The 21,611-nt window shown below is 33.9% G+C and overlaps 2 protein-coding genes and 1 long non-coding RNA gene across 3 annotated transcripts; 2 read left to right on the forward strand and 1 right to left on the reverse strand.

The window, feature by feature from the left end:
• Positions 1-3,761: 3,761 nt before the first annotated feature.
• On the forward strand, positions 3,762-13,300 carry LOC111425186 (KN motif and ankyrin repeat domain-containing protein 2 kank). Its single transcript, XM_023059027.2, has 6 exons — positions 3,762-4,637; positions 4,696-5,037; positions 10,667-11,762; positions 12,020-12,157; positions 12,214-12,868; positions 12,924-13,300. Exons 1-6 carry the CDS (start codon positions 4,604-4,606, stop codon positions 13,110-13,112), a joined length of 2,454 nt encoding a protein of 817 aa, XP_022914795.2. The 5' UTR covers positions 3,762-4,603; the 3' UTR covers positions 13,113-13,300.
• A 364-nt stretch (positions 13,301-13,664) lies between these two features.
• On the forward strand, positions 13,665-15,252 carry LOC111425332 (uncharacterized). Its single transcript, XR_011641522.1, has 2 exons — positions 13,665-14,273; positions 14,334-15,252. It is a non-coding gene; the product is annotated as an uncharacterized lncRNA (long non-coding RNA).
• A 67-nt stretch (positions 15,253-15,319) lies between these two features.
• LOC139431022 (uncharacterized) lies at positions 15,320-16,446 on the reverse strand. The gene is made up of 2 exons (XM_071198589.1): positions 16,063-16,446; positions 15,320-15,799 (listed from the first exon to the last, which is right to left on the reverse strand). The coding sequence occupies exons 1-2, from the start codon at positions 16,444-16,446 to the stop codon at positions 15,320-15,322; spliced, it is 864 nt and encodes a 287-aa protein (XP_071054690.1).
• Between the last annotated feature and the right edge of the window lie 5,165 nt (positions 16,447-21,611).

Genomic DNA, 21,611 nt, shown 5'->3' on the forward strand with positions numbered 1-21,611 from the left:
ATAATTTGATATTAAAATAGTATTATTTAATTGTTTTATATCTCAAACGAAAGCTTGCGTTTGGCTGAATAATTATGTGTAAAGTATATTGATCACTTCCATATCTGAAGCTGCTAGTTTTCCATATGTACATATACATAGAATAATCATGCAAAATAATTTGATATTAAAATAGTATTGTTTAAGTGTTTGCCTAACCTATCCTTTGATATGGACTCTCTCCGCTGATAGAATGAGAGTCATTCGACTTGCGCATACTACATATCAATCCTGTTATTCCACGTGGAAAATAACCATGATGCTCTGATCTCAATGAGAGTTAGTACTTTCATGGAAGCATGTGGTCAGCGAGGCTTACAAACCCTCCAGCATGCCTACGAAGTGGGTATATTTGCATCATGGTTATTTTCCACGTGGAATAATAGGATTGATATGCTGTATGCGCAAGCCGAATGACTCTCATTCTATTAGCGGAAGGAGTCAATATCAAAGGATAGGTTCGGCAAACACTTAAATAATACTATTTTAATATTAAATTATTTTGCACGAATGTTCTATTTATATGTACATATGGTACACTAGCTCAAGATATGGAAGTGTTCAATATATTTTCCACGAGGAATAATAATAAAAATTCCATAAGTACGTATAAATAGAATATTCGTGCAAAATAATTTGATATTAACATAGTATTATTTAATTGTTTTATATCTCAAACGAAAGCTTGCGTTTGGCTGAATAATTATGTGTAAAGTATATTGATCACTTCCATATCTGAAGTTGCTAGTTTTCGATATGTACATATACATAGAATAATCATGCTAAATAATTTGATATTAAAATAGTATCATTTAAGTGTTTGCCTAACGTATCCTTTCATATGGACTCCCTCCGCTGATAGAATGAGAATCATTCGACTTGCGCATACTACATATCAATCCTGTTATTCCACGTGGAAAATAACCATGATGCTCTGATCTCAATGAGAGTTAGTACTTTCATGGAAGCATGTGGTCAGAGAGGCTTACAAACCCTCCAGCATGCCTACGAAGTGGGTATATTTGCATCTTGGTTATTTTCCACGTGGAATAATAGGATTAATATGTTGTATGCGCAAGCCGAATGACTCTCATTCTGTCAGCGGAAGGAGTCGATACCAAAGGATAGGTTCGGCAAACACTTAAATAATACTATTTTAATATTAAATTATTTTGCACGAATGTTCTATTTATATGTACATATGGTACACTAGCTCAAGATATGGAAGTGGTCAATATATTTTCCACAAGGAATAAGGAGTGGTATGTGGTATGCACTAATAATAATATTTTATTTCTCCATTTCACAAAAAAGCGGAAAATGCGCCTATTTAACAATAATTACATTTTAATATAATACAAATTGAATTCAAACATTAAATTGGAAAAACATGTCAATGACATTGTACCCTCCGAAATGTGTAATGAAATAAAACATTGGCTTAGATATTTTGTAATTTATATTTTCTCATTGTAAAATTCCTAAATTCCTCTGTAAATCTGGGTATTTCCTGTCCGCACTATAACTGTTTAGGCAAATAATTTCTTCATTTGTATAAAAAAATATGTAGGCAAAAATAAATTTTTCGATAATTTTATGATTGATTTATCAAGTTGAAGGTTTCGAACATTATCATGAATTATTTATAAAATTTTTTGAGTGCATTAACAGGATGAAAAAACGGCCGAACCCGAAAGACCCACCTTTACAGACGGAAGGTGCTAAAAAACCGTTTACAGACGAAGGGTTAATAATATATATGATTGATATAGCTACAATATATTATAGGAGTATTATAATAGAGAGCATGACACAGATGCCGATTAATAATTTTTATTAAAAAAGAAAATCTTAAACTATTACCAATAAATCAATTAAAACAAATCAGTATTATAAATTTATCGGTTAAAATCCAACGCTCTATGTTTGATTTTTTTTACATTTATTAATTAATATTGGTCTTGGCAAAAAAGAAAGTAATGAATAAAAAAGTTATTATTATACAAACGATGCCAGTTACGATAACATTACAAGATTGAAGGAAGAGTTTATTAAAGATTGGCGTATTTAAAAATAAAAAAAGTGATGAAACTATTTAACATATTTTTTTCTTAAAACATGATTCAATTTTTATTTTTATTTTAGTACCTACATTAGTTTATGTAAGTAGTTGTTATTAGAGTATATGCGATAAGATAATTTATAATAATTAATATTGTAGAGTCTATGTTCGAATATATGCCTTTAATATTGTATTTTTTCATCTTCATTTTTCATTAATTTATTTAAATAGATTATATTTATTTATTTCTTTGATGATTTGTTTTTTTTATTTACTCAAGTTTTATTTTATTTAATTTTTTTTTCTTTAATACAAGCGCCAATTCACACCATCAAATCACTAAACAAGATACATTAAAATATATTTCCACATTTAAAGATTGTTATTATTTCCTTCAGTAAAATGTTTATTAGTCATATTTCATTTTAGTGCGTTTTTAAGATTCTAAGGAGAATTTTAAATAGTAACGATTGTATCTAAGTAACACCAGTGAACTTTAAGTATTAATTGTTAGCATTTTATTCCTCGGAAAATGAGAGAGATGAAGAAAACTTTTTCAGATGCTATTTCTTTGATGTTATTTATACTTTGCAACTTATATATAAAACGTTTAGGTAATATATGAAATATTATTAATTTTATACTTTGCCTAGGTATTCTAGGGGGAGGAGAAGGCTACGGTTCTAAAGTTGTTTGCCCACTACGCTTAAAAAACGCTTTAGCTGTAGTTCCAATGATAATTTAACAGAACAAGCTCGGAAAACGCTTAACACTTCCGGAAAGAAAATTCCCCATATGCCATTGGGTACCACTGTAAAAATCCTTGTTCCGGAAGTGGACAGAGAACGACGAACTTTATAAAATAGATACCAAAAAGTGTTAATATCGCAAAAGTAAGATTTTATGCACTTCAAAATGTCACAATAGTTCCTCATGTAAGAATAAATAAATATATATTTTTATTTACTCAATTCTGAGAGGCTACGTCTTGTTTTTACAGAATTATTTCATTTCCTAAGTTTTTAATACTTATTACTTGATTTTGTACAATAACTTATAGATTATAAAAAAGTTTATTATGGGTAAAAATTGATAAATACAGACCAAAATCTATTTATTTTATACATTGCCGGTCGACTAACACATTACCTAGGTAAAGTATTTAAGGGACAATAATCTTCATAATATTTCATGCATTGCCTAGACACCCCAGGTATTTTATACATTACCTAGGCATTGTATATAGCACCTGAATTATACAGATAGACGGTAACATATATATATTCATCTACATTTATTCTCTTTTTGAGAATAAACAGTGCGTGATGCAACCCAACATACACAGCTGCCAATATTATACATATAGTTAGCGATCTAGATTAATATAATCAATGGTGTTATTAAGCAGTTAGGCAACCCAAATAACCGACCGCAATTAACTAAATTATTAATCAACAATCATGATATCTTTTTTAATATAAATTTTATAACTATGAATAGAAAGATATAAATAATTTTTTTTTGCAACTTTACCGTTTGAATAATTATGCATATTTACAAACCGAGATATTACGTATAAATTAAACGCTTATCTAACAAAAACAATGAGTATAAAGTAGTAATGGAAATTCATTTAATCAGTCAGCACTTTGATAAAAAAAGGGTCATTATTTATTGTTTTATTAGTGAATAGATAATTAAAACTATAACAATGTAATAAACCGATGTGTAAAGTAATAAAAAGTGTTGCAGCTGTGGGTTAAAATAAAGTTACACCTGTTGAACATAGATACATGTAAAGAATAAAGAAGAAAGAAGGGACCTTGTGGGTAATTCAATAGCAATCTCCGTTTAGAAAAGACGAAGGCCTCCGGGGCGTTACGATCCTTAATCCGGAATCCGCAACGTTCAATTCAGAGGTTTCGAATTCAGAAGAGTTGTACAGCAGCTGCCGTCGAGAGTCCCCACATCCCCACATTGTCGAACGACCCACAACACAACGAACGAAACTAACGAACGTTCGCATTCCATTTAGATCATGTTCCCAAAGTGGCATCCCACCACGCGGCCACAACCGTCGTTAGCCTGACATAGTAGCCGGTACTGCGAAGATCGCAGTCGATCCAGTCGATGTCATAGTGGGCAGGTATATAAATACAAAGGCGTTTTCGTCAACAACGTTTTGATTTTTGTGAAAAATGTGTGAAAAAAGTGCGAGAAGTTGACTTGACGAAGAACTACAACTGTGAAGGTCGACGCCTCGACATCTCGATATTCTGTGTCGCTATAAAAATAACGCTCAGACAAATGACCGGCAGCTGTTGATGAAATGTTGTTACGCCACGGCCTGACATTGAACGAAAAAATTTAATTTAATAACAAATATCTTTTTTTGTGTTACTTTTGCGAAACGTTTTATCAACGCTTTATAGGTCCCCCGTGCTTAATGAGATTAGATAACAGATATTTTCGTTCACGGTTTGCTTGCCTCCGGGCTACAACATGTCCTACTCTGACTCCGTAAAGAAAAGTTTTGGTAAGTTATTTTTACTTTTTCCTTCGTCATTTCTTCGAGATTTTTCTTATTCCGATAGAGTACGAGTGGTGCCAATGTTCTTGTTGCCCCTATGGCTACCACATCGACCTCGACTTCGTACGCTACTGCGAGTCAATTTGTCAGTCCGAAAGGACATCCTCCATTTCCAGGAGGAAGGACCGCAGGAGGCAACGGCAGTCGATGGACGTTCTTCTAGGACTCGCTCCATCGACGCCCACACCAGTCCCAGAGAAACCTCCTTCCGCTCCAGGCTTCGTTCAATCGCCCACCGTTAGCAGTACGTTATCCGATGTTGTGTTCGATTTTGAAAAAACACTTCAAAGAACCGCCAACAAAAATGTTTTATCTAGTAATCTTCCCGATGTTACCGCTGTTACAGGTAAAATATATATTAACACTAAAAACATTATTAAAAAAAAATTCATAAAGTGTACATTTGACTATATTTTTCTTATGTAGTTTGGTTCCCTAAACCCAAAAATCACATTTAAAATTTATTCTATGGATACGTTTTTTTTTCTTTTACTATTTGCAGCATATCTCGAATTAGATATGACCGATCTGGTCGTGCTATTCATAAAATTAAAGAGTATTGTATAGCCAATAAATGTTATTAATACTTTTTCCAATCGCTTCGGTAATTTTAAAGCGATGGTCCATAATATGTAAAAAAGGGATTTTTTTTAGACAAAATGTGAACCAAAACTTCATTCATTATCCGAATGATTGAGTCGGAGAGTCGCAGAAAAATTCTTTTTTACGTTCTACGTAATGTTTGCTCTTTTAAGAAGACAACAAGGTACGCAGGATGAGAATCTCCGGAGAAATTATCAATTTTCTATATGTGAGAGCACAGCTTTTTCTTGTACATGAAGTTCCGCGCAACCAGACCGTTAGAAGTTTTTACGTTTCATGTTTCGTACGTTTCTGAGATTTTACGTATAATAATAATAATAATAATATTAGACTTATTAGCTTATTAGCTTTATTAGACTCTTCAAATAAATAAATAATTGGTATTTCCTGATTTCCTGCACCGAATAGAACTCGCCTTCCAATAACATTCTCTTCATAGTAATTTTAAATTGACTGTTATTTAATGATCTTATTTCGGATGGTATCAAGTTGTATAACTTTATGCCAACATATTTGAAAGAATTCTGGGATTTTTCTATCCTATGGTACGGAACCTGAATATCATTTCCGTGTCTGGTATGGTAGTCATGTATGTCTGCATTTCGTGTATATAGGTGTTTCTGATATGAGTCAAGCAGGTTAGTGTGAAACAGGTGGGTATCGTTAAAATTAGTGATTTTTTGAAAATTATTCTACAGCTTTCCCGATTGTTTAATTCCTTTAAAATTCTTACCGCTTTTTTCTGCAGTTTAAAGATATCGATTATTTGACTAGATACCCCCCAAACTTCAATTCCATACGTTGCCATACTGTGGAAGTAGGCGTAGTAAATCTTTAGCTATATCTGATGATAAATTCTTGGTCACAACCCTTAAACAATACAACGAACTTGCTAGTTTCTTTTTTAGTTCATTAATATGCTCTGTCCAGGTTAAAGTTTCTGACAACGTAATACCCAAAAATTTATTTATTCCTTTACACAATTCCATTTTGATATTTTTCCCTTCCAATGAACTTGTTGGTACCTCTGATCAAGGTAGGAACTGAGTAATCTTTATACCTCCCTTCATTTCATACGCACTTATTTTTTCTATCAAAATTTTATGATCCACCAGATCAAACGCCTTGGTCAAATCGCAGAAAGCAATGTGTGTAAACCTTTGTTCATCAAAACCGTCAAGAATCAATTGTAGAACACTTACGAGAGTTGTAGTTGTCAATTTTTGAGGTTGGTACCCATATTGATATTTTGTTAGAATATTTTCCTTGGTTAAATGCGTCATAATCTTCTGCTTTATAATCGATTCAATAATTTTTGACATAGTTGGCAAGATAGAAATTGCCCGATATTTACTACAGTTTATTTACAGTACAGTACTATTTTGGCAAATTTTAGTTCTTCTGGAAAAATTCCTTCAACCAGGCATTTATTTATAACCACCGTTATAGGAGCTATTCATCCCAATCTTTCGATTTAAAATAATTTCAAGATGGCTGCCACATCTCAGTGATTATTCAGTGAATTAAGTTTACTTGAAAAGGGATATTTGAGGTATCAGTGCATTTTATTATTCTTCGAAAATCCTTTGTTCTTCCGATATACTCCCAGTTCCATGCCCCCATCTGTCTTCCTAGTGACTAACACATCCAGGAATGGCAACTGTTTTTACCATTTTATCATGGGGTGCTATGAATTGAGGTGGTCTAGAAATTCCTGGAGTTGCTCTTTTCCATGTTGCCAGATCATGAAAGTGCTCTTTCATCACAGGAGACAGAGGTGATCCCATGGCTGCCCCTTCGCATTGCTCGTAGAATTCCCCCTTCCAGCTGAAGTATGTCGACGATAGGCAGTACTCCACTAGTCCTGGGATATACTTGGGCAAACCCTTCGGGATTTGAGACCATCCACGGCATCTTTGACTGGTACTCTGGTGAATAGAGATTCCACGTCGAAACTTATCAGCATATCCTGAGGATTTAGCTTCATATTCCTAATTGATTCTGCAAAATGTGTGGAATCTCTGACATATGACTCTGTTGTACCTGTAAAAGGAGACAGAATCTTGGAAAGGTGTTTTGCTAGCTGATAGGTGGGAGAATTTATGACACTGACAATAGGGCGTAGTGGGACGTCTGGTTTATGGATTTTGGGTAATCCATATATCCTTGGTGGTACTGGAGCCTGTACGATCTGCTGGGATTTCTGTGGATTTTACCAGTTCTTTCATCTTCCTTCTTTCTAAAATCAAGTTTAAGGAAACTCAATAATTTTGATATTTTTAAGATTTCGACTTTCTAACTAAAAAATTGTTGTAATTAATCTAAATCTGATTATGGATTATATATTTTCAGTTCATTACAAACAATTTATATGTAAAACATTTTTTACCATCATCTTTAATTTTTGAGTTATGATCAAGTTTAGTAACGAAAATCAACAATTTTGATATTTTTAAGGATTATGGCTTTCTAACTATAATAGGATTAAAACTAATCTGAATCTTTTTATGGATTATCTATTTTTGATTCATTATAAGCAATTTATATATTAAATATCTTTCTCCATCATCTTTAATTTTTGAGTTATGATCAAGTTTAGTAACGAAAATCAACAATTTTGATATTTTTAAGGATTACGACTTTCTAACTATAATACGATTAGAACCAATCTGAATTTGGTTATGGACTATGTACTGTTGGTTCATTATAAACAATTTATGTGTAAAATATTTTTCTCCATCACTTTTAATTTTTGAGTTATGATCAAGCTTAGGAACGAAAATCAACAATTTTGATATTTTTAAGGATTTTGACTTTCTCACTATAACAGGATTAGAACTAATCTAAATCTGGTTATGGATTATGTATTTTTGGTTCATTATAAACAATTTATATATTAAATATTTTTCTCCATCATCTTCAATTTTTGAGTAATCATCAAGTGTAGTAACGAAAATCAACAATTTTGATATTTGAAGAATTCCGACTTTCTAACTATAATACTATTAGAACTAATCTGAACCTTGTTATGGATTATGTATTTTTGGTTCATTATAAACAATTTATATATTAAATATTTTTCTCCATCATCTTTAATTTTTGAGTTACGATCAAATTTAGTAACTAAAATCAACAATTTTGATATTTTTAAGAATTTCGACGTTCTAACTATAATAGGATTACAACTAATCTAAATCTGGTTATGGATTAGGTATTTTTGGTTCATTATAAACAATTTATATATTAAATATTTTTCTCCATCATCTTTAATTTTTGAGTTATGATCAAGTTTAGTAACGAAAATCAACAATTTTGATATTTGAAGAATTCCGACTTTCTAACTATAATACTATTAGAACTAATCTGAATCTTGTTATGGATTATGTATTTTTGGTTCATTATAAACAATTTATATATTAAATATTTTTCTCCATCATCTTTAATTTTTGAGTTACGATCAAATTTAGTAACTAAAATCAACAATTTTGATATTTTTAAGGATTTTGACTTTCTCACTATAACAGGATTAGAACTAATCTAAATCTGGTTATGGATTATGTATTTTTGGTTCATTATAAACAATTTATATATTAAATATTTTTCTCCATCATCTTTAATTTTTGAGTAATCATCAAGTGTAGTAACGAAAATCAACAATTTTGATATTTGAAGAATTCCGACTTTCTAACTATAATACTATTAGAACTAATCTGAATCTTGTTATGGATTATGTATTTTTGGTTCATTATAAACAATTTATATATTAAATATTTTTCTCCATCATCTTTAATTTTTGAGTTACGATCAAATTTAGTAACTAAAATCAACAATTTTGATATTTTTAAGAATTTCGACGTTCTAACTATAATAGGATTAGAACTAATCTAAATCTGGTTATGGATTATGTATTTTTGGTTCATTATAAACAATTTATATATTAAATATTTTTCTCCATCATCTTTAATTTTTGAGTAATCATCAAGTGTAGTAACGAAAATCAACAATTTTGATATTTGAAGAATTCCGACTTTCTAACTATAATACTATTAGAACTAATCTGAATCTTGTTATGGATTATGTATTTTTGGTTCATTATAAACAATTTATATATTAAATATCTTTCTCCATCATCTTTAATTTTTAGTTACGATCAAATTTAGTAACTAAAATCAACAATTTTGATATTTTTAAGAATTTCGACGTTCTAACTATAATAGGATTACAACTAATCTAAATCTGGTTATGGATTATGTATTTTTGGTTCATTATAAACAATTTATATATTAAATATCTTTCTCCATCATCTTTAATTTTTGAGTTACGATCAAATTTAGTAACTAAAATCAACAATTTTGATATTTTTAAGGATTTCGACTTTCTAACTATAATTCGATGAGTACTAATCTGAATCTTGTTATGGATTATGTATTGTTGGTTCATTATAAATAATTATATATAAAATATTTTTCTCCATCATTTTTAATTTTTGAGTTATGATCAAGACTCTGTTCTACCTAGCTGATAGGTGGGAGAATTTATGGCACTGACAAAAGGGCGTAGTGGGACGTCTGGTTTATGGATTTTGGGTATCCTTGGTGGTACTGGAGCCTGTACGAATAAGCTTTTCTGTTGATCTGCTGAGATTTCTGTGGATTTTACCAGTTCTTTCATTTTCCTTACTATCTTCTCGGTTGGGTCCTTTTTTATTTTCTGCACAAGTTCGTCACTTCGAACTTGTTTCTGAAGAAGGTTGCAACATGGCATCCGAAACGTCAAACATTTTTTCAAAAAACGCACGGCTTAACCCGAAAGTTCTAGGTCTAGTGTTAGTTCTAGTGATACTGCTAGTTCTAGTTTTAGTGTAACAAATTAACAGTATCTCTATGATCAGGAATTAATAAATTTATATTAAAATCACCCAAACAAAAAATCATGCTATATCGCAACCTAAGTTCAGTCAATTGGAACTCCAAATCATCAATAAAAGTTGTAATATTAGTTGCAGGAGGCCTATTTCAAAAGCAATAGACTTAGAAGCAAAAACATTTCTTGCATAGATCGCAACACCACCTCCACGGCACTCTATCTCTACGATAAACACCAAGCCATCATCAATAGATGGCGATAACCAAGTTGCAGAAACACACAAAATATCAAAATTCTCATAGTGAAGTAATTCGGCAGTAATTCAACATCTCCAGTTTACTAAAGAGATCCTCATTCATGAGAAAGCAAGTAAATCCAGAGATCCAAAACGTATCCATAAAAAAAATTTTAAATGTGATTTTTGGGTTTAGACCAAACTACATGATGATGTAGTATGATTTTTTTGTGGTCTAGTGTAATTATACAATTAACACATTTTTGAATAGGTATTCATAGATCCCCTTCAGTGTCATCTCTTTCAACTTCAACGACTTCCGCGTCAAGTTTAACCATACTACCATACGAGCAAAAAGATTTTGACGCGATAAGTTTAGAATCAAACGGATTAAGCCCGGCAGCTCTTCAAAATATACGAGAACAAATGGCATTAAGTCTAAAAAGAATGAAACAATTAGAAGAACAAGTGAAAACGATTCCTGTTTTAAAATCGGAAATAGAGCGTTTAAGAAATGAGAAGAAAGAGTTAATTAATTTAGAACAAAATAATCTAAACATCAACGGTAATTATCGCCAAGAAGAAAATACGACTCCGAAACGAGATTTTGGTGTGAATTGCGTCGTTTTAACGCGTAGCGTAGGCGTTGGACGTCAAATCCCAAACACCAGGTCAGTATCAACGGCAACTATTCAAGACGTCGGGATGGCTTTTACCAAATACACTCAAACCACTCAAAAAGAAAGCGTAAACGCCAAAATCGGCCCGGACGCGGTTACCACAGCTCAAGTGGCAGTTCAAGCGGAGTCCACAAGATTTTTAGTTAACAAAGAGTGCATCGCAACTCCTGATGTGGCATCTAAAGCCTCTCAAGCCGTCGTCGAAACGAAAGTTGTTGGCACTTCAAACGACGAATTCCACCAAAACGACTTTAATAAAGACTCCCATTACATTTCATTAGCCGATTTATCCTCCCATGAGTCAAAAGTAGAAAACAAAATAAGTAAAAGCACCGTTGGGGTTCAATGTCAAAAAAATGGTTCAAACAAATCAACCCAACATGAAGTTAAAGTCCAATCTAAAGGCTGCCAAAATTCGGTTAGGTTGCTCCATAAATACACTCAACCAGAAATCTTTTTGGGAACATCAAAAAATACCGATACAACCGATTTAATACGTTCCGCCGAAATCGGGGTTAACACAGCCGAACAAGCTAAAGAATGCTTTAATTGTAAAAAAGAAAATGTGGAAGTTGTAAAAGATGAGCAACCTTCTAGAATTCCTCGATTAAACGAAAGAAGAAAATTCGAACGACAAATCACTTACACTAAGATCCCGGCTACTACATCTACATCAACATCATCTAGGTATGTAATAACCCCGCAGAGGGCGCCACCCAAAACCCCCAAAAAATCAATACCCAAGTTGAGTAAACAAAGGTTTAGTTTCAGTTTTGTTGTGCTTCTTTAAATGTTACTTGCTACGCGCTTCGAATGCTAAGCCCAAAAAATATTTCCACCAAGCATGCCCACTGCTCTTACATGCATCAAAGCATTATTTTAACGCGGTACTCCGGTATTTGAAAAACAATTAGCTTCGTCCCGGTAACGACGAATTTTTTTAGGTTGTCAGGATTAGATTTATCGCAAAAAGCCCGAGAGGAACAACTGGACGAAAAGTTTCTTACAAGCGATGATACACCCCAAGATGATGACCTACCGAAAATGGAGAAATCACCTTATGACCAAACTCAAAGAAAAAAGTAAGTTTTTTTCTTATTTATCTTATTACACTTTGTTGATAAAATTTTTAATTTAGAGCATGTCCCAGCAAAGAAATGCAAGCCGCCATGAAAGTATTAAACGATTCGCTTCAAAAAGGCCATACAAAAAACATTGAAAATCAAGTAAAAAGTGCTGTTCACATAATCCTACAAGAATGGTTTAAAATTTCGAGTTTAGTTACCGCAGAACCGCGCGACGTCGAAGATTATTTAGACAGTTTCGAAGAAGTCTCATCCTCCCTCCTAGAATACATAGTCAACATGGTAGATGCAAGCGGAAATACCGCAATGCATTACGCGGTATCCCACGGAAATTTCGATGTGGTATCCATACTTTTAGACTCGAAAGTTTGCGATATTAACAAACAAAACAAAGCGGGTTACACCAGCGTTATGCTCGTTTCTTTAGCAGAAGTCCGCTCACAAACCCACAGCAATGTTGTAAAGCGTTTATTTTCATTAGCTGACGTAAATGTCCGTGCCAAACAACATGGTCAAACGGCCCTTATGCTTGCAGTAAGTCATGGACGTCTTGATATGGTTACTATGCTCATAGATGCAGGAGCTGATATTAATATTCAAGATGAAGATGGTTCGACGGCATTAATGTGCGCCGCAGAGCACGGACATGTCGAAATTGTAAAGTACTTTTTAAGTCAATCAGAATGCGACTCAAGTATTTCAGATGTGGTTAGTTTCAAATAAAAGACATAGAGATGAAATGAATTAATTAATCATTTTTTAGGATGGAAGTACCGCGTTGAAAATAGCGATGGAAGCGGGTCATCGCCATATTGGGGTTTTGTTGTATGCACACCAAAGAAATTTGTCCGGCCCACCGAAACCCAGGAAATGTAAATCAGCCTCCGCAAGTCCAAGAGCGCCTTCGTCGCCAATCGTAACGAGAAAATACGTTCGAACGAGTAATAAATAAACGTTTAATTATGTACTAAATGAAATAATATAAATTAAATTTAATATGAAACGGCATTTTTACCAATAAGATGACTACTTAACATTCCATTTTAGACAATAAATGTATATATGTTAAGATTTCTTTTTGAGATATTAAAATTACACTAAAAATGAAACGAGTTACAATAAACTTTTGTTTGAAACATTCTTCATAATTCTTTATTTTTCGTAAAATCATCAACCGAAAAGAGTCGATTAACCACACCTCTGGTTCGGAAAACTGTGGCAAATTTAGCCTGGCGTTAGACGCAGCAAAAAAAACTTTCACATTAATACAGATTAACATGCACCGAAACAGGGTAGCGGATCATCTCCTCGTCCAATACCAGCGCGAAATGAATATCGACATAGTAATTATTAATTTAATTAGTTTTAAATTAAATTATGTAATCCTTTATTGATGCTTAGTCCATTACAAAAATCATACATAGATTTTAGAAGATTTAGATTTAAACGAATAAAGGCGTCCGCTAGGCGTGAACATCACAAAAGCACCAAGGTGCTGCGCGTGACTTAAAATATTTCAACTTTTAGGGGCCCATACACGGTGATGCAAAACTGAAGCATGTTTGCATGCGAGCAAATGTGAAACGAAAATGATGGAACACACGGTTCAAATTTACTTGTCAGTTTTAGTATCAGTTTCATAGTGAGTTGTGACTAAAAGGTGTGACTTGTTACTATAATGAATGTAATACGACAAAATGATTTATATTTAATTGCTACTGCTATCGCAATAGTAGTGAAGAAGAAGAAAGAAAGGAAGAGAACAAAATGGGTAAAAAATTGGCTGAAAAAACGGAAACAGTATTCTCACGCGAATTTACTGAACGAATTACGGTTAGAAGTCGATGACTATAGGAATTATTTGCGCATGGATGAAAACACATATATTGAACTACTACATCTAGTAACGCCGCTAATAGAAAAGGAAGATACGATAATGAGAAAAGCTATTAGTCCTCACGAAAGGTTATCAACGACATTGCGGTTTCTAGCTTCTGGTCGGTGTTTTGAAGACTTAAAGTTTTCTGCAATCATATCACCTCAGTCATTAGGTAAAATCATACCTGATACATGTGCAGCAATTTGCCAAGTTCTTAGCAAAGATTACATAAGCGTAAGCACTTTTATAAAAAAAACAAATACTTATATTAAATATCAAATTGTATTTTTATAGTTTCCAACGACTGAATCGCAATGGATACAGATAGCGCGGGAATTTCAAGAAAAATAGCAATTTCCTCATTGTTTAGGCGCAGTGGATGGCAAGCACATCAGAATTGCACGACCAGCGAATAGCGGATCATTTTTCTATAACTATAAAGGATTTTACAGCATAGTTTTGTTAGGTATTGTAAATAGCAATTGTGAATTCTTGCTCGTCGACGTCGGTACCAATGGCAGAATTTCGGACGGCGGTGTTATAGAAAATACAAATTTTTACAACAAACTAATACATAATCTTCTAAATATTCCGGCAGAAAGACAAGTACTTTGTACTGAAACAAAGTTACCTTTTTTTTTATAGGAGATGAAGCGTTTGCTTTACGTTCTAATTTTCTAAAACCTTTCAGTCGAAAAGAGTTGAGTTACGAAAACAAAATTTATAATGCAAGAAATACGGTGGAATGTGCATTTGGAATGTTAGCTTCCAGATTTCGCATTTTGCACACCGAAATTAATTTGAAACTAGATAAGATTGAAAAAGTGGTATTAACATGTTGTGTGCTTCATAATTTTTTAAGATCAAAATGTGATCCAAATTTGGGCACGTCACTCACTTCAGATAGTAATATACGTGCAAACTTTACAATTCCTGGTTCTGAATCAGAAAATAAAAGAACCGTCCCGTTGCAACGTTCATATAATCGTCACGCAACCCAACAAGCAAAAGACGTCCGAGACCGTTTTGTAAGGTACTTTATTGATGATGGGCGCGTACCTTGGCAACATGATCGTGTTACATATCAAGAATAGTGGAAATGTTAATTTTGAAAATGTACTTACATAACACTGTTTCGTTATCATATATAGTGTATCGTGTCCTTATGTATCTTAACCCTGCTGTACGAATGAATAAAATAGATAAAACTTTCTACAGTTCTTTATTTAAAACAACAATAATTTAAAAAAATATATTAAAACAAAAATAGTAGGCATACATTATTCACTTAAGAATTGAGAATAATATTGCCCAGTTGGTAACGGCGTGCTCACTTGGGAATCAACATCCTGATAATTGTAGAATGGCTGATGAGCATGTTGCTTTGTTGAATGTTGAGAAACTTGTGGAATGATAATGTGAGCGTATCTGTTTAATGTTCCCAACTGTCCCTCAAACAAGGTATCGTTTATCAATTTTTCCGCAATTATTCTCATATTAGGGTCCAATTTTCGCAATTTTTCTGCCACATTTCGTCCTACAATATCAAATTCATCTTCGGCTCGTGAATTTTGGAGTTTTTCTCCAACGACTTGTAGAATACTATCAGTATCCACTTTACTTTTTTTTTGTCTACGTGGTTTGTTTGTAGATGATTTTGATGATATAGAGGTAGCTGATGAAGGTGTTGGTGGCATATCTGGCGTAGAAGGATGTGGGATATCTGTTTCAATATCATCGACATCAGCATCATTTTCACTCTGTATAAACAGGATGATTTACATAGTAAATTATATAAAAATTATGTATACAGAGCGTTTCAAAAGTATTATTGTTTTCCATCTTTCATGTTATTTTGATATATTATTTTCTGTTTGCGTTTTTCTTTTTTTTGATGCGCGATTTTTTCATAAATTGTTTATAATAATTTTATCGAATTTATCCGTTACTTTTGAAACGTTTATCACTGTATATTAAATTATATATTATACAAAGTAAATTGTTAACGTCTTTTTTCACTTACTCCTGTCTGCCTAGTCATGAAATCAGGGTCATCGGTTGCTATGCTGTTTCTGGGAACTTCGTGGTCTTTAAGAAACATCAACAAATCAAAATACCACAAAGAAGGAGTATAGATGTCCTCGCTGCCTGCACCAGATTTTTTGGATTCTATGACCATTTTATATTCTTTTCGAAAACAACTCCTCATTGAATTAATTTTTTTCTTTACTAAGTCAATGTTCGCAGCAGGGTTTATTTGCTTAAAAACTTCCACCAGTAGCTGGTAACCCTCATCCTTTTTATTTCGATCCATGTATTCGGCACTTTTCACTTTCCAAAGACAACTATTTTTTTGATAAACACTTATAAAATCTCGCATAACATCTTCTTGCTTACGCACAGCCATTTCGTAATAATTTTAATATTACTCTTGCAAAGATCAATTTAAAACTGAGAAGAATGGCATGAACTATCTCCACACGTACAAACTTGCACGCGGCGGGCCGTGCAAACTCAAGCTCAACCAGATCGTATCGTGCCATGTCTAGACCTGACAGCGTCGTCAGTTTTGAGACATAGACGATCACATTTGCTCGTGTGCATTAGCTCTGCGTGCAAATGTGACAGTTTTGCATCACCGTGTATGGGCCGGTTTTAAGTTAACGAACGACAGTTATAGTATATGTTCAGATATGAAAAAAAAAAGAAGCAAATAAAGACATCAAGTAACGGCTAAGTACAGATTAGTTAATTGTTCGTCTGTAATTGATTTTATCCATAATTTTATGAGATAGTTCAAGTTTGTACCAGTTACACTCCTATCAGTTGCGGAGAGAAATCCAGTGAAGCTATTGTAAATTCTATGTGCATGACAAAAAATTTTTCTGTGTGCGCTTTAAAATGCTTAATAGGTCTTGCCAGACTATCAGAAACATTTCTAGTAGAGTAAGTGTGCCTCGGAAATTTCAGCAGTGGTGGATTGTTGATAATAAATTTAGCAATCTCGATTGTATAAAGTTGCCTAAACGTGCATCTCCACTATGCCGATTGGCAAAGCCAATTGGCTTTGCTGAAATTTTAGTTAACGTCCTCACAATACAGAAAGTGAGAACGTGCCGGACTATTTACACCCGATTCTATTTGCGTTTATTTATCCCTGACAATGAGTGATGAGGAAGACCAACTTTTATTAGCAGCTGCTGCTGCAATTATTGTTAGTGAATGTGTTGTTAAAAAACGCACGAAATTGAAGAGAAGATTTTGGATTCGACCAAGCCTTCGAAACAGAAATAAATATCGGGGAAGTGATTTAATAAAAGAATTAATATTGGACGACGCTGATAATATAAACTTAGAATATAGAAGTGATGTTGGATTCAGAAACTTTTTTCGAATGACGAGTTCGGATTTTGAAAATTTACTAAATATGATAGGACCCAAAATTACCAAGAACGATACAAAATTTAGACAAGCCATACCAGCTAGCGAACGTGTAGCAGTAACATTGCGATTTCTTGCTACAGGACATTCTTACCACTCTCTTATGTATACTTTTAAAATTTCAAAGCAAGTTATTTCAAGAACTGTACCGGACGTTTGTGCAGCATTAATACAGTCACTTCGAGATTATGTTAAGGTAAGAAATACAATGAGATTTTTTTATAATTTATTCATAAATAAAAAAATAAAAAACTATAATTGGCACAAAATTGAATCAATATCTTCTGTTACTGACGTTGTGGAAGACATTGTGTCCGAAATCAAATGCACTTCTGAAGGAGTAGTAGATGTGGTTGGAGGTCTTAAATTTGTTGAGTAGTTTGCATGAACCATTGGTTGGGGTTGTAAGTAATGATATTGTTGGGACCCAAAAAAAAGGTTTGTCGTATTTTCCCATTTCAGCCTCAAAGAGAGTGTTAGTTATTATGTGTTGTACCATAAATCGAGCATGAGGGCATGGTAATTTCCTGACTTTGATGGCAACCTGCTCGCCAAATATTGCGAACTCATCTTTTTCCTGCTTCTTTGTGTTTAATGACCTTAAAATGTGTACAGGCGTAGTAGATGGAGATTCTCGTTTTCTTTTAAAAGATCTACTTGAAGATGATGTAGAAGATGCAGGTGTAGGTGGATTCTCTTCTGTTGGTGCATGTATTGAATTTTCTTCTATTGTCTCATCTTCTTGTTGAAGTGTTTCCTTAATCTGAAAGAAATTTATCGTTACAGATGCCAAAAAATGAAAGAGATTGGGAGATTATAGCCCGAGAGTTCCAGGATAAATGGAACTTTCCACAGTGTGTTGGTGCAATGGATGAGAAGCACGTAACTCTACAAGCTCCTCTGAATAGTGGTTCCGATTTTTTTAACTACAAGTCATTCTTCAGCATTGTACTATTTGCAGTGGTTGATGCAAATTACAACTTTATATATGCAAACGTTAGTTCTCAAGGAAGAATATCAGATGGTGGCGTATTTAATGCAACACATTTCAAGAAATGTCTTGAAGAGAGCACATTGAATCTGTCTTCAGCCCTAGTTTTACCGGAACGGCACGTGGAAGTTCCTATGGAGACAAGATGTTGCGCATTTCCAAATGATGAGTATTCTAAAAATACCTCGAAGGAGCACAAATGCAGCACAAGCTGTAAGAAACGAGTTTAAGGAATATTTTAATTCACCGGAAGGAGATTTACCATTTCAGCGCAAGCACAACTAATAAATTATTTTGTACTCTATACACTTAGTAAATATAAAATTAACTTACCTCTGTATCTCTAGTTTTTTTTGGTTTATTTCTATCCCTAACAAATTCCATACTTTTATAGGCAAACCATTTGCTTTTATATGAAGAATCTGAACCAGTGCCAGACTTATTACATTCATCTTCTTTTTTAATTTCTCTTGAAAAATCCGTCCGATGGGAAGTCGCGCGGTTTATATGTTATAATTTTTAAAATAGTTCTCTGGGCAACCTCAACGTTAGTAATAAGATAAGTCGAGGCATCTCCCCAAGCTAAGATACCGTATATCAACAAAGATTGGACTAAGGCGTAATAAACCACTTTAAGAGAACCACTCGGTAGAATTTCACGCAGTTTCTTGAAAACATAGAATAGTTTTCGCAATCTAGCACACAAGTTACTTATATGATCCCCCCAACGAACGCACTGATCAATCATGACACCAAGGTACTTGGTTAACCTGACCCGGTTTATTTTATTTGAGCAGACGCATGCTTCTGGTTAGCATTTATCTGAGTGAAATGTTATTTCATTTATATTTGGTAAGTTAGCAGAATACGAAGAGAATATAATGAAATGAGACTTCTTAATGTTAAGTGATAATTTATTTCTATTTAACCAAGCTTTTATTATTCGTAAATCGCACACCACGATTCGCCCTCAAGATGAATATCAAATATATCATTTATGTAAACTAGAAAGAGTAGAGGTCCCAGGACGGTGCCCTGCGGGACACCAAATATTTCTCAGAGCAAGCAACACCGTTTATATTAACTTGCTGATATCTCTCACTTAAGTAGTCCCTAAATAACTCAAGAGTGCTACCTCTACATCCACACATTTCCAGTTTATTTAACAAAATGTCATGATGGACTGTATCGAAAGCTTTAGACAGATCTAGAAAGGTAGCTATGCAGGGCCTTCTTCTATCCAAAGAGTAATGAATGAGTTGTGTTAAGCGCGAAATTGCATGATTTGTAGACCGCCCAGCCCTAAAACTATATTGATTTTTATTTAAGATGTTATTTTTTTCAAGAAATGCAATAAAACGAGATTTAATTATTTTTTCAAATATTTTGGACAAAGTGCTTAGTAACGATATGGGTCTATAGTTGGTCGGTTCAAGTTTACATCCATCTTTGTATATCGGGACAATTAATACTCTTTTTAGGGGTCGCGGGAAGCGACACCAAAAAGCATCTATTAAAAATACTGATATCATTAATTGAGGCAAATGATTTATTTTTTAAAGTTTTGATAGTGTCAGTAATTTCATCCTCAGTGACAGGCAGTAGAAATAGAGAGTTTGAATTGTTAGTTGTTACCGGCAAATCGCAGTGAATGTCATTCTGAATGGTGGCAGATAATGTCGAACCAATGTCAGTAAAAAAATCATTAAAATGATTAGCAATTTCAATAGGTTCACTAATTGTTGTTACACCTTTTGTTATCTGAGTTATATTAGTAAGTTTTCTTTGCCTCTCTATGTATGAATTAGCGGTGTTCCAGGTATGTTGTATTTTAGTACTTTTATTAAATAAATCGCTTCTTGTTTTTGCTATTGGTTTTTCTAAAGAAAGAGGATTGCTTTATAGATAAGTTAATGCATTTCAGGAAGTCTTCCATACATGCATCAACGCCAGACGTGTCTTTAATAATATCTTCCCAGACAACCGACCCTAGAATATTCTTCGAGTTCTTGAAATTAATCACTGAGTCGGTCCCCTTTTTAATTTCTACAGAAATCGCCTGTCGAAAATCTTCTCCAGGGAAGACGATGCTGGCTAAGGTGGGATAATGATCAGTTAGTTTGAGCGTAAATTCGAGGATACGATCCAAATGATCGAGAGAAGAAAAATCAGCGTGGCGGGAGATTTTAACGGGAAAGCGACCGAATGGAGTGCAAACAGTATCGACTCCAGGGGCCGAAGTATCCTTGAGCTAGTGTCCAGATGCGGCTTGGAAACCAGAATCACCAGTAAGAAAGTGATTAAATACCTAGGAATGATGCTGGACAGCAAACACACTTTTCGCGACCACATCAAGACGGCTTGTATTAAAGCCGACACAGTTACAACCATGCTCATACTCATACTAATGTTATAGGGCTGTATGGGACCGGCGGTATCGACCTCTTAGCTGCTAAAAGAAAGAAAATATATGAGACAAAGGCAGAAATAATAATGTACGACATAGCAAGTTTCGTGGAATACGGAGCTATGGAGGAGGTGGACAGCAAGACTCATCCCAAATGTCAAGGAATGGTGCGAGCGAAAACACGGTGAAATAAATTTCTACACCACGTAACTATTAACGGGACATGGCTGCTTTCGCAACTATCTACGGAAAATCGGTAAAGTCAACAGCTACGGAGACACTCACTTGGATGATGCGGAGCACACTTTTTTTTACTGCCAAAGAGCCCCCCTCCGATACCAGTAAGTTAAGGTTTTGCTTTCTGAAAATTAAAAGTAATCAGTACCTTTTATTGTATACCTACCCGAATATGAGTACTGCATCCAATACCAGAAGACGGAGCATATCTGAACCCGAGCAAGACGTGATGGAAGTAACTGGAAAATTTTACACTTTCATACTTCCCATTAGAGATGAGCGAGCCACCATCCAACGCCCGCAGTTTCTCCGAAGAAATACCCTGAGGGGTGGTACCGGAGAAGAGTGGTGCACATAAAGTCCCAGGCCGAAATAAACCTTACGGACATCTTTAGGAGCCAACAATTATTATTTGCGTCACCAATTGTAACGAGAAAATACGTTCGAACGAGTTATAAATAAACGTTTAATTATGTACTCAATTAAAGTAACGAAA

This window comes from Onthophagus taurus, chromosome 8 (genome assembly GCF_036711975.1).
Source record: "Onthophagus taurus isolate NC chromosome 8, IU_Otau_3.0, whole genome shotgun sequence".
Classification (NCBI taxonomy): Eukaryota; Metazoa; Arthropoda; class Insecta; order Coleoptera; family Scarabaeidae; genus Onthophagus; species Onthophagus taurus.